This window comes from Mus pahari, chromosome 5 (genome assembly GCF_900095145.1).
Source record: "Mus pahari chromosome 5, PAHARI_EIJ_v1.1, whole genome shotgun sequence".
NCBI classification, from domain to species: domain Eukaryota; kingdom Metazoa; phylum Chordata; class Mammalia; order Rodentia; family Muridae; genus Mus; species Mus pahari.
In genome coordinates this window covers 62,403,056-62,417,161 of record NC_034594.1, presented here as the reverse complement: position 1 = coordinate 62,417,161, position 14,106 = coordinate 62,403,056, and the positions used below count along the sequence as shown (strand labels likewise).

Here is a 14,106-nt window from a genome sequence, read left to right as displayed (position 1 = left end):
AAAAAAAAAAAAAAGAAGAGGCAGTCCATGGTTTTAAAGCATTGTTATGGTGGAGAGTTGTGATGAGTGAAACTGTACCCCACTTTCTCAGGGAGGGCCTGAGGCTAAATACCTTTTGCAGGGAGGAGCCTCTGGGAAGGGGAGCTTAATTGGCTAAGCCCTTCAGGCCTTTGGGTACCTCATTAAAATGGAGATCTGTAGTCAAGTCCTCTACCTGTGGAGGAGCTTGGGGCATTGCCCTATGTGACAGAAGGACGCAGAATTATGGAGAGCTGAGGCCTTGTGTCAAGAGCCTGGTGTCTAGGAGCGTGGCAGACAAACGCCTTCAGTCCCTTGCAGTTATCTGCTGAGTGCCCAGGGTTTAAACCTAGTTCGACCAGAAAACAGGCTGCCATTCATGGTCCCACACACATGTGCTTGGGGAACTTAGAGATCTGTGAAAGTAGACAGAAGCTGTTATGTCGGATGCGTGTGCTGAGGGGAGGGTTTCAGTATTCATTAGATTCTCACAGAAAGTCTGAAACCACAAGAGTCCAGAATATTCCAAATTTCAACCTTGGTTTTCCCCGTAGAGCTCAGACTAAAGAACAAGCTAAGGTGAGGACTGGGGATATAGCTTAGCAGGTAAAGTGCTTGCTGAGCAAGCAGAAGGACCTGAGCTAGTTACATCACTGGGACCCACATACAGAAGCTGAGTCAGGTGGTACACTTGTCCTCCCTGAACTGGGAAGGGGAGACAGGCAAGCTCATGGACCAACTAATCTAGCCACATGGCAAGTTCCAGGCCAGTGGATGACCCTGTCTCAAGACACAAGGTGGTTGTTGACTGAAGGACAGCACTCAAAGTGGTCCTCTGGTGTCCACACACATGAGCATTCATAACCACACACATATGTACACGCACACATTCGGTCCACACATACATGCACATAAGAAAAGAACACAAGGTCTATATTTTTGGTACGTTGTTAAGTCAACAAAGGCAAAGGGTCCCTCCACTATGAGGTTGGGAGAAGGCTGGTCTTAGAAGGAGGCAGGTGCTCTGTAGAGAAACACGTGGCATCCTCTGATAGGGGCTCCCTTGCTTAGTCTTGACCTCTTCTGGGACATTCGGCCTCCTTGAAACCCTACAGCATCTTGCAGAGTCCACTGTCTGTCCTTTCTGGGAATCCTGAGCTGTTTACCCTTGGGGAAGGGTGCCAACAGCCAAGTGGCTGGGGAAGGACCCACTTCTGATCTTATTTTCTTTTTCTCCCTATTTCTCTGTTTTACATCCTGTGCTTTCCTTCTGGGTTGTCCTGAAACTGAGAAATGGGCTTGCTCCAGAAAATGACTTGCAGATGGCTTTGTTTATCTGATGGCTTATAAACACAGAGAGACATTTATATATCAGTCGGCGGAGGCAAAAAATGTGGTGGGGGAGATTCCTGGGTCTTTTCCAGATACTTCTGTCGTACTAGTAATAAATAAAAAGCATGAAAGAAATGAGAAGATTTAAAGTTATTGAAATAACTTACCCATTAGCATCATACTGCTGGAAAATAACTTTATTAACATATCGACATCCAAGAGTTTTCCTGAAGCTCTATGTATAGATTATGGAATACAGTGTAGGTGTATACATATATGGACACAAATGGGATCATAATACCCATATTATTTTGCAGCCTACTTTTAACCAAGAGTAAATGAATAAGTAAATAATAAATGTGTTTTCATATCAAGAATTACACCTTTAAATATTTTACTGTTTTATATTTTTTTGTGTATGGGGTGGTTATGAGCATATATATGCAGGATCCCACCACCGAGGCCAGAAGGGACCATTGTATCCCTGGAGCTGGAATTCTCGGTGGTTGTGAGCTGCCCAATGTGGGGGTGAGAACAGAACATGAGTTCTTTGCAAGAGCAGTCTGTGCCCTTCCCAGCTGAGACATCTTTCTAATCCCAGTGCTTTTCTTTCTGAAGTGTTTTTACTGGTCGCCCTGTAGTAAAGTCTGTGAAATGCCACAATTTGTTTTTAGTTCATCTTCAGTTTGATTTTTGGCAGTTAAGAATGTTTCCTTATTATAAACAATAATGAAAGGAATGTCTTTACACGTGCATTTTTCTGTGTACACCCCCCCCCTTAGTACAATTCCTGAGGAATAGAAACTCAGGGGTCCAGGAGAACAGATTCTCACATATGTGTCATGCTCTCCAAGGAAAAACAAAACAAGAGAAGACAAAATTGCTAATTTCATACCTAATGACATGACTGTCTGAGTCCTTGTCTGGACGCACATCCTCCAGAGTTATCATTCCTGTGTGCAGCTGTGTCTTTTTAATTGTTTAGTTGGAAGATCTGCTGTTCTAAGAATCAGTTGTGTTCCTTCTTTTGTGAACACCCTGTTCACTGTGTCTGCTTTTCTGCTAGGATGCTCACACTAATTTCTTCAGCTGTTTAGTTTGACTGCGTTAATCTTATCTGACAAGACCATAAGTAATTTCTCTTTGTCACTTGCCTTTCAGATGTACACAGGGTGTTCTGTTTTTACATGTATTATATTTCAGCTTTACATAATTAACTTGACTTCCTCCCCCTTTTTGTCCTTGTTTCTCAAATGGCTTTCACTCTCCAAGTTTTATTAATATTATTATAGCCATGTGTGAGTTGAGCATTCAAATCTTTAATCCGTTTGAAATTTACTTTGAAAAATTTCTAGGTTAAAAGTAGAATATTTACTGTAGTGTTTATTTATTTATTGTTTATCTATTTGTTTAATAATCACTAAGTAAATATTTATCTTATTTCCAATGTGTTATTTAGTAAACTGTCTTGGAGATCTCAAGCACACACCAAACGCATAGATTATCTATTCTTTTCTCCTTTAAATGTTTAAATGCTGGACAGCACTTCAAATGATATTGTTACCACTATAAGTTGTTCTTTCTGGAAACTGTGGAAACTTTGATTCTTTACATGAATATATGCATACATGTGTGTGCAGTGCCCACAGAGACAAGAAGATGGTATAGAACCCCCTCTGGGCCTGGAGTTGCAAACTCTTCTCTTCAGCCTCTGACCTTTTTTCCTTTTTCTTGTCTACCTGATTTTCTCTCAGCATAGCTGAGGTTTGGTAAAACTTACAATTGTCCAACTAGTGAGTGGCTGAGAACCTCGTCACTGATGGAGTAGAGTGTGTCAGACAAGTAATGTCATTTAAGCAGACGAAAGAGCTTCCCTGCTCTCCAAACCTGGCATTCTTTCCACAGCTCTTTCTATAGGACCATGACCTGGCGTAGGTCCTCCCTGTTTCCAGTTCTTGGCTTGGCATCCACCCTTTTCTCCAAGGCTTTCTTAGTCTGTTAGTCTTATAATGAGAGCTCCCTAAGGCTTTAGCTTGAATTTTTCTATGGCAAAATGATGTCAAACATTTTTAATGTATCTTTTTGGATACATTGGATACATGGTAAAGGGTCTCTTCATGTCTTTTGTAGATTTTTTTTTAAAAATCATGTCACAGCAATTGCTATCTGTGCAGCTTGTGGCTATTGATGACCTCAGTCACTAGCTGAAGTGTTTGTTTATTTTCCCCCACCGTTTCACTTTCTGTCCTTTTCCATGCTATGTTGTGTGGAAGGAAATCACTTGGCATTGCCTACCCTTAATGAGGGGGCTTTGCTCCTCTGTATTAGGGTGGGGTCACTAAAGGACTATTTGGAATTCTTCCCTGTGAGAGATTTGTTTATTCTCTGCCATTTATTAGTTTGCTCAATCATTTATTTATATTAATGAGGACTCATGGGTACTTAGTGTATGGTTTGAGTTACAGAACAACACTTTTTAGTTTATTTTATTGCTCACAGTGTTCCTACTTTGGGTATTGGGAGGTCTTTCATCTGGCTCCTGTGCCCCTTCTACATATCCACATATGGGTGTGGGGTTGGTGGTTTGTTGTGTTTCAGGACTTGCATATTTTCTGATCTTTTAGGACTTTTCAGTCTCATCTTGTCTATTTCCTGCTCCATCCTGGAGTCATCCATTTCTCTAAGGTCCCCTGGCTCCTTACTGAAGAATATTAGAAATAAATTCTAGGCGCTAAAAGTACTTGTTGTCTTTAAGATGTCACCACTTTTAGGCACCCTAGAGCCTCTTGGCTGACAAGGAAGTGTATGTATGGATACTAATGTGTGCAAATGGTACATGTACATCCCACCATGTACCTATCTGCACCTATCTTAAGTTTAATGGAGGTTAATGGTATATCCAACTCTAATCCAGCATCACAGGGATTCTCTTGGTCTTCTCTTATTTATCCATAACTTCCCACACCATCAGCAACCTAAGTAGTTTCTACTTCCAACATCCATTCAATTGTCTTTCAATTCCAATATGGGCCATAGCAGAATCAAACTTGCTACTTTATGTTCTTTTAGGCAATCACTTTTCCAGCTAGAATATAGGGTTTGCTTACAGCTTAATTAGTTTAGCCAGGCCTAAGTAGGCCTAAGCAGGCCTAAGCAGGTTCAAACATATAAATCTCAGCACTCCAGAGGTGGAGGCAGGAGGATTCAAGGTCATCCTTGGCTACAAAGTGAGTTCAAAGTCAGTCTGGACTACATAAGACCCTGTCTCAACAGGGACAGCATCCTCATGCAACTCCTTTCCAAAGTTATTAGGTCGGCATCTCAGGTTTTTCAGCCCTGTCCTTCAGTGAGGCCTCTCTGGTCTAGTTACTTTGCTTCACCAACTGCGTTCCTTTATGGAATTTTCCAACTAGACATTATTTGTTCTGTTCTGTTCTGTTTTGTTTTCCTTTTAAATTTTGTTTCATTAATTACAAAGGCCATCTGTTTCCTTTCATTGAACTGCTTTTGAACTTTGGTCAAAAATCAGTTGGCAATATTTGTGTGGGTCTATTTGAAGTTCTTCCTTCTTTTTTTGTCGATCGATGTGTCTGTTCAATTGCCAATACAGCCTGGATACCTAAGATCTACTGTAGCTACATGACTTTTAAAAGTGGGCAGGTGGACTCTCACCACATCATCCTCTCCTCCTCCTCTGGTCCTTATATGTTGACACTGTGAGTGGTGGGACTAGTATTTTTATAATGCCAACCTTTTTATGCTGATCATTTTGTTTTGACCCTCTACTGTAGTGATTGTTGTGTCTTGCTGCTAAGATGGGACCCTCAGTGGCTTCACGGAGGCACTCTGGGCAGTGAACCTTGAATTCCTCCTCCTCTGATTCAAGTTTGGGAGTTTTTGTCTCTCACTATAGTTGCTAGGCTTTTAGAATTCAATGCACACATGCTTTTTAAATAGCACACTCTAGTGAGGCGGCATCAGTTTGAGGGACAGCATCATACTGGGATGGGAGAGAGTGTAATACTTTAGTATCTGTCTTCCGAGGCAGCATTCCCAACGTGTGATCTTGGCCTTGACAAAGTCCAGCTTTTGTCTCTTTAGTTCAGTAAAGCACTGTGGCTGAGATCTTGCTGCTGGTGGACCTCAGGGGGACTGCGGCATGCAGCTGTCACACTTTGCTTCTTGGTGCTCTGGAGGGCCTCGTGTCCAATTCTTCTAAGGGTTTTATTTGTCATATTTCATTCAGACTTTCAGTTTATAGGGGTGGCTAAGACAGGTTCCGGTGGAAAAGTTCTAAATAAATTATGTGTTTGAACCTTGCTTCACCTATAATAAAGTTCTACTAAAATATGAATGAATAAGTGAAAGTGCCTGCTTGGGGCCTGCACATGTTCAACAGTAGCTACTGTGGCTGCAGAGATTGTCATTTACACCTTTGAGCATGGACTCTGCTAACTCAAGCCTTTACTAACAGCAATGATTTGGGATTTTTTTTTTTTTAGTAGTTTTATATTTCCTCACTTACCCAATGAAAGTATTACAAACAAATCAGTATGGTTATAGCCTTCTCTAAATACTACCCACTCTACATATTATCCACATTGCCTCTTACAAAGTAGTAGATTGAAGGTGAGGGAACTGGCTCAGCTGGTCCAGTGCCTGCCATGCAACCTGAGTTTGGATCTTCAGCACCCATGTGAAAAGTGGGGTATATGTCTGGAATCCTAACACTGTAGAGGGAAGGGCAGAGAAAGAGGGGCCACATGGCTTACTGGCTAGCTAGTTTGTGAGCTCTGGGTTCAGTGAGAGACCTTGTTTCAAAATATAAGGCAGAGACTGGGAAAAGAAATGACTTAGCAAATAACAGCACGGCCTATTTTTCCAGAGGACCTGCTTTGATTTCCAGCACCAACTTGGTGGGTTACATCCATCTCTAATTTCAGTTCCAGGGTACCTCCTTCTGGTGTCTTCATGTGGTCCACAGATATACATGAATGCAGAGAACTCATACACATTTTAAAAAATGGAGCATGATAGAGGAAAGCATTGAACTTAAACTTCTGCCTTCCACATATGTGGACATCTACATACACACATGTATGCAGAGAGAAAGAGAAGAGAGAGAGAGAAGAGGAAGGGAGGGAGAAGAAGGAAAAGAGAGAACAATAGACTAAGAAGGAATAGTGAAAGACTGCACGTTCAGGTCCTAGTTGCCAGCATCAGTCAAGGAGAAGTCATTTTTTGCATCTCTTCACATATGCTATTGGAGAATAGAAGTTGTGTAAGAGCACTGAGTTTTGTTTTGCTTTGTTTTTCTAACTCAGGTGAAAGAAAATAAGTGAGTAACTGTACTGGATAGCTTTGTGTCAACTTGACACAGCTGGAGTTATCACAGAGAAAGGAGTTTCAGTTGGGGAAGTGCCTCCATGAGATCCAGCTATAAGGCATTTTCTCAATTAGTGATCAAGTGGGGAGGGCCCCTTGTGGGTGGTGCCATCTCTGGGCTGGNAGTCTTGGGTTCTATAAGAGAGGGGACTGAGCAAGCCAGTGGAGGCAAGCCAGTAAAGAACATCCCTCCATGGCCTCTGCATCAGCTCCTGCTTTCTGACCTGCTTGAGTACCAGTCCTACATCCTTTGGTGATCAACAGCAGTATGGAAATGTAAGCTGAATAAACCCTTTCCTCCCCAACTTGCTTCTTGGCCATGATGTTTGTCCAGGAATAGAAACCCTGACTAAGACAGCCACCTAGAAAGACAACTGTCTCAGGCCCACAAAACTCTCAGATTCATTAAGGTGACCACTAGTAAAGACACATAGCTAGTACTAAAAGCTAAAACAGGACAAAATGCATATTGACTGGAAACAACATCAGTGTACTGAAACTCACGGGAAGATGGATGTTTGGCTGAGTGTGGTTCGGTCATTCTTGTCATTTCCCCACTTGGGAAGCTGAAGCTTGAGGACTGTGCTGAGTTTACAGTCATGTTGTACACAGAGGGTGTGGCATTGCTCTTGTACTTGATGGAGCAGAGTAGGGTGTTGGTTTTGCCCGCTGTGAAGGTTGGGAAAAGCCAGGATGTTTTTATTGCTTAGGTCATAGGGGTCTCTTTTTTCAAATTTGCGATGTCTGGGTTACTGGCTGTTGCAGGCTTTTGTTTAGTAAATATCTCCATTACGGCTGGCTTTAAATGGATGGAAAGTGGCACTGTTGTGTTTATCTGTGAATGTCTTTGATTTTTGCTTTTCAGCCTTTCTCAGTACGTCCTGTTGATGTGCTTTACAACCAGTCTACCATGTAATGCCATCTGGGATGGTGTAGTCTGTGCCCTCCTCCTCTCAGAAGTGATCACCCTGCTGATACACAGGGACCACTTTGAAACTGGTTAAGACAGGTTAGCACGAGGCAATTGATTCTCTGTCCTCTCTATTGATGTGAAGCATATTTATTGCAAGAAACAAATTCACCCTGTCCTGACTTATATAAAATGATTATAATAATTTTAGGATGACCCTGAGACTGTGGGCATTTTGTTCGACAGATTTGATTTGACATAGTCAAATACCACTTATGCAAAGAGTGCCAAATGGAACAGACATGAAATCTTTCTGTCTTCCTTTAAAATGATCTGCAAGTAACATATGGTGGTTTTATAAATGTGAAATAAACCAATATCAGTTAGGAAGGCAATTTGATGCTAAATAAGCCTGGAAGTACACTGAGATGCTGTGTTCGGAGGATGGGACAGTTGCTTGGTTCTGGTGTTTAGTTCATTGTGGCGATGACAGTAGTGTTTGTTTGTTTGTTTTATCTCTTTCTGTGTGTATCTAAGCAAATGAGGGTTTATTTTTTTTTCTCTTTTCTGTTTTTTTTTTAATTTCTTTAAGAGAGATTGTCTTGGTGTGAAGTATCCTCTTCAGCTTCAATGAGAGGCCCTTAGGTTTAAAGTATGTATTCATCTTGTATCAGTTGACTGTGACGGCTGTGAAACTGTTTAAGAGTGTTTTTGTTCATGGAACTTTTGCCAGCAAGGTACTTCCTATATGGGGATAGTTGGATCACAGTGACGTTGGTCTGTATGCTGGTTTGACATGTTACAACAGGCTCTGTGGGCAGGTGAGGAACCCCAGAATTCTGGGTGTTAGCAGGGTCTGGCTGTCTTCTTTGTATGGGAAGAACAGATTGGAATGGATGTGAACATCCTTTGGGCCAACATTTCTCAGGAGGAGTGTGTCAGATTTTTGGGTAATCTCATGTTTGTAACTGTTGCTCCAATTGGGCTTGATGTCCCCACTGACATTTGCCATCCCTTTCCTGCTGAACCCAAGCATACAGAAGGATTAAGAAAGGAGAATCGGTTTTCATAAAGGACTTGTGAAACTGGGTATTCAACTGTGTCCACTAAAAGGTCAATGTCTAGCCTAGCAAAGTCAAACACTTGATGACAAAACAATCATGAACTGTGAATGTTCTGCTTCCTGGAGCTTCATAAAAGGGCATGAGATTCAGCATCTGGCTCCAAAGCAAAGTAGACTTTAACAGTATTTCAAACCTAAGTTTGCCTTTTAGGTCAATCTCAAAAGGTTTAAGATGGGGGAATAACTTTACTTCTTCATGGGCTCAAGGAGTCGTCTTAACAATGGCTTTTCTTTACTCAATTTTTCCTTAAGTGAAAAGTCCTTGGTCAGCAATTTTCAGAGAGTTCTTCACTTTTTATGAATAGGAGGCCAGGATCCATGGCTGAAAGAATGTGATCACCAGCCTGGGATCTTGTTTGTTTGTTTGTTTTGTCTTTTCAAGGAATTCATAGGGGATATAAGTATAACCAATCACTGTTAATTTTCTTTATCCTCCTAGGTGAAGAGTGTGACATTGACATCAACGAATGTGACAGTAACCCTTGTCATCATGCTGGAACCTGCTTGGACCAGCCCAATGGTTACACCTGCCACTGTCCTCATGGCTGGGTGGGAGCAAACTGTGAAATCCGTAAGTATCTCAGTTGTGAGCTATTTAGTTGTGGATATTTCCTTCAGCAAGAAGAGGGTAATAACCATAACCAAAAAGTCCCCATATCAATAACCATGACAAGGCTCAGAGGGACCATTTCAGTCACCCCTGTCTCCAGAGTCCCAGTAGTACTTTTATCTCTTGCTTTCTGCCATGCCCAGTCCTTGAGCTTGCATCCAGCGCTTCCACTGGGGATGAGAGTCTTCAAATGTCATCCAAAGTTCACTACTACTTGGTCAGCCAAAAACTGTGCTTCACAGGCAGGCATTAGAAAACTATCAAAAAATGCAGCCTCTCTGAAAACTCTAAAAAAAAAAAAAATCAAAGTAGGATTTGAATTCCCTTTGGCTTTGTGTTTTCAAGTGTCTTTGAATAGAACATGTTCCTTCAGTTGCTTGGAGAAAAATCCAGCAAGGATGAATTCAAAAGAGCTGAAAGGCACTGGAGCTGTGGGGGAATGGACTAACATTTGGAAAATCAGGATTAGAGTCTGATGTCCTAGAACAGTGTAGCACTCTGATGGCGGTGACAAGCCCTGATATGGGCTTGTGTTTTTATCTGTTTTGAAAGCTGACAGATATTCCCCCATTGAAAGGCATTTCCTCACTTAAACAGGGCAGTATAACTTCATCTGATTCAACCAGGTGCCTGGAGGAGTGCTGCCTCCCAATTCCAGATGATTCTTTTCACAGGAATGGTGTTCAAAGAGCACTTCTTCCTGGATGCTCTCATTCCTGACTGTAGTCTTTGATGGATAGGAGTAATATGGACTGGAGAGTAAAGTCAGTAAAGTATTTTCAGTATGAGTATGAAGATCTGAGTTTAGATCCTTATTTCCTACATCAAAAGCTGTATGTAGTGGCATGTATTTATAATCCTAATGCTTTGAAGGCAGACACAATGAAGATCTCTGAGGTTTGCTGGCCAGTTAACTTAGCCAAATCCATGACCCATATGTCCCAATCAGAAACCCTGTCTCAAAAACAAACAAACAAATGAACAAACAAACATACAAACAAACAAAACCCCAACAAAACCAAATCAAACTGGGTGGCCTCCTGAGGGATGACACCTGAGGCTAAGTATCCCTGGTCAAGCTATAGTCCCATCTATCTTTGACCTAACCCTTTCAACTCCAGTTGGTTCTATAAAGTGGTCTGACAAAATGTCAAAACTGTTCTCAGTCTTTCTTGATAGACAAGTTCTTCTTCTGGCCACACCAGGGCTTTGGGCATTCCGTTCCAGAAAGAGATTCCTGGGGAAATTACAATTCCCTGGAGTCCACTGTTTTTAATAGTATGATAGCTAAAAGAAAAGACACAGTGTCTCTCTTTAGAGTATTATCTTTCATGCCAGAATGGTTACAGTTTGTTTTTAGACATCCATCCTGCAGAATTTGATATGAAAATTCCTAAAATATGCCTGTGCCTGAGACGACTATTATAAACAGAATAAAATGAAGAGCCAAAATAGTGTTTGGTAGCCACGCATAAATACCTCACCATAACATCTTGGCTTTAGTTACTCTTGAAAGGATTGGCACACATGACTCCATTTTTGTTGGCTATAAGAGATGGCCTTATTATGAAGTTCAGACTGTTCAGACTAAGAAGTTCACAATCTTCCTGCTTCAACCTCTTGGGTAATATTTGCTCAGTATGATATTATTTCCATCCTGATAACTTCCTCTCTTATCTCTGAACAACCTTTCATGAAGACATACCCTCAAACATTAGAAGATGAATCTGTTTGTGATTACTCCCTAAATTTTAAGATGTTTGAAGTTTTTTTTTTTTTTTTTTTTTTTTTTTTTTTTTTTTTTTTTTTGTCAGTGATGCAGATGTATTATCCTACAAAGAATCTAAATTTTATTTCAAGAGTAGAAGCTGAAATAATATATACGGGACCTCTTGTGTAGGTCTTCTATGTGCTGATGCTAACTGTTGCTGCCTCCTTTGTATGTTAAACATATTTATGCCCCTTTTTATTACACAAGTCTTTTAAGACACAAATTCAGGAGATGTTCTTCTCTGGTCATGTCCATTTGGTTCTAGATGCCTCTTATATCTGAATGTCTGAGTTTTTCCTAGACATGGGAAAATATCTGCTATACTTTTGTTGACTACCTTTGCTAAGCTCATAGTGGTCCCCTCCTCCCCTTCAGCCCATGGACTTAGGTTTGGTCTCTTGAGCGGATCCTCCAGTTCCTAGATCTGTGGTCATGCTCTTTTAATTAATTCCTTTTTTTTTGTTAGAGAAGTTTGATTGTAGTGTTTCCTTAGCCTTGTCCCCCACCCCTTACAGTACTTCCTCCTGCTTGATTGTGGCTATTGGTCACGCATTCCTTGTGTTTTTACATTTTATTCCTTGAGGATTTTTTGTTTCCGACATTTCCATTTGTTTATTTATTTTCAGAATCTCAGTTTTCTTGCTGGGACTCTCTTCTGTGTTGGCAGCTTTCCTCATCCTCATTGTTGATTTTCTCATTTATTTCCTTCCCTTCCTTTCCTTAATACTGATTTTTCTCTCCAGTCCATGGTCTGAACTCCTCTGCTTGTTCATATCTTTTCACATATCACTGATCATTCTTACCAGAAATATTTTGAAATGGTCACCTGGTACTTTAGCCACTTAAGTGAATCTAGTGGTTGCAGAATTCGGATCATTTGGAACAGTCATGTTGCTTTGCTTTCTCGTGTTCCTTATACTTCTGTGTTGTAATTTGCCCATCTATTAATTTGGATATTTCTTCTGTGTGGGGGTGATATGTTGTTCTTTTTATTGAATAGCCTACACTGGAAGGCTCTATCTCCAGTCTAACTAGGTGGGAAGAGAACAAACTGCTTTTAGAAACAACTACATCACACTATATAAAATATAGAAATAGACTCAAAAATCCAATACCACCCATCAATCTATCACTAATAACTATAAAACTGGAAATGACAAAGGCACTGTAGAATATGGCATGAAACTAAATATTATTTGTAGTAAAGAAGGGTGAAATAGTGAATGAATGAATGAGTTAAGGGAAGGAGTCAAAGAAAGGGTAGAAAAGCGGGGAGAGAGGCAAGATTAAATAAACAGAAGGAGAAAGAAAGGGGTGGGTAAACGAAGCTGCAGAGAGGACCAAGGGAAAATAAAAGGAAAGTAAGAAGTGATTTCTCTTTCATGACAAAGTTCCAAAAAAGATAAGGAAGATATAAAAGGGGAGTAAAAAAGGTAAAACATGAGAGTATTAAAAGCAAGAAAGTTGGAATACTGTTTAATATAGAAAGAAATGAAAAAAGATGAAACTGGCTGAAGATAGAGAAAAAATAGAAAGAAAAGAAAAAAAATGCCTCTATATGGACAAACTTATAGACGGAATTAGATGAAGATATGGAGTGGATTAACAAATAAAAAACTCTCTAAAAATACAGCAAAATGAGTCTCATCTAAATGCTCACATTGTAATGTGGGGGTGGAGTTGGTCAATGTGGGTGGGGGTGGGGAGTTGTTTTAGTCCTTAAGAACAGTGGATGCTCTTTCAGAGGACCCAGGTGGTTTTGTTCCCAGGACCTACATGCCAGTTTACAACAGTCTATAGCTCCAGTTATAGGGGATCTGAACCCTATTTTGGCTTCCATGAGCACTACATGCATGTGATACACATACACACATGCACACAAAAACCTGCACATATCTTAGTTAGAGTTTCTATAGCTGGGACAAAACACCATGACTAAAAAGCAAGTTGGGGAGAAAAAGTTTATTTGGTTTATACTCCATATGCTATTTATTATTGAAGGAAGTCAGGACAGGAACTCACACATAGGAACCTGGATGCAGGAGCTGATGCAGAGGCCATAGAGGGATGCTGCTTACTGGCTTTCCCTTACTTGCTCAGCTTGCTTTCTTATGGAACCCAGGACAACCAGTCCAGGGATGGCCCCACTCATATAGGGCCAGGCCCTCTCCCACTGATCACTTATTGAGAAAATGCCCTATAGCTGGAGCTCATGCAGGCATTTCCTCAACTGAGGCTCCTTCTTCTCTGATGACTCTAGCTTGTGCCAGATTGACACAAAACCAGCCAGCACAACCCATAAAATAAAAATCTCAAAAAGGGGGCATCACAAGGGTTACCAAGAAAGGACAAAAAGATAATGTGTTGGGCCAGCTTATTTCTTGGTCCTTAAAAAATTTAAAGTGACAGTTACATGCATGGGGACGGGTGTCAGTTAAATTATGGGCTCTTTCGGGAGTCTGTTTGATGTCTGGTTTACTCTTCATGGAAGCAGTTTTCCTTCTTTGGGTAGCAGGGACCTTTCTCTGTTGGCCCTATTCAGCTTTCCATTTTGTTGGTTGGTCACTCAGTTTCTCAAAAATCCTTAGGTCGCAAGTGGCTAATGTTTTAGCTGGAGATGCTCTCCAAGTGCATAGGAATGTGGGAGGCAGCCACAGCACCAAGATTGGTATGGGCAGAAGTCCATCTTTGTGTTTTAAGGACCTCCTGAGTATGAATCACCCTGCTGGAGGAATGTGGTATGGGAATCGTGTTGACCCCTGGAACTTTAGAGTTCACAGACTTAAGAGCTGTGGAGGACAGATGTGTGGCCTTGGTTTAGCATCATCAAACCCAGGTCTTTGCTCAGTGGATGGACTCTACACAGCCAAAGGTAGGGCTGACTCTCCATATGCACTTCACAGCCTTAGCGAAGCCCCTGTCTGTTACCCCTCTTCTTTTTTTTTTTTTTTTTTTTT

At 41.0% G+C, this 14,106-nt stretch overlaps 1 protein-coding gene across 1 annotated transcript in view; it reads left to right on the top strand.

The window, feature by feature from the left end:
- Positions 1-14,106, top strand: part of Dner (delta/notch like EGF repeat containing) — a 302,088-nt gene that overhangs the window by 271,015 nt on the left and 16,967 nt on the right. The window contains exon 11 of the mRNA XM_021198700.2: positions 9,208-9,339. Within this exon, the coding sequence (XP_021054359.1) occupies positions 9,208-9,339 (132 nt within the window). The remainder of the gene's footprint in view (positions 1-9,207; positions 9,340-14,106) is intronic.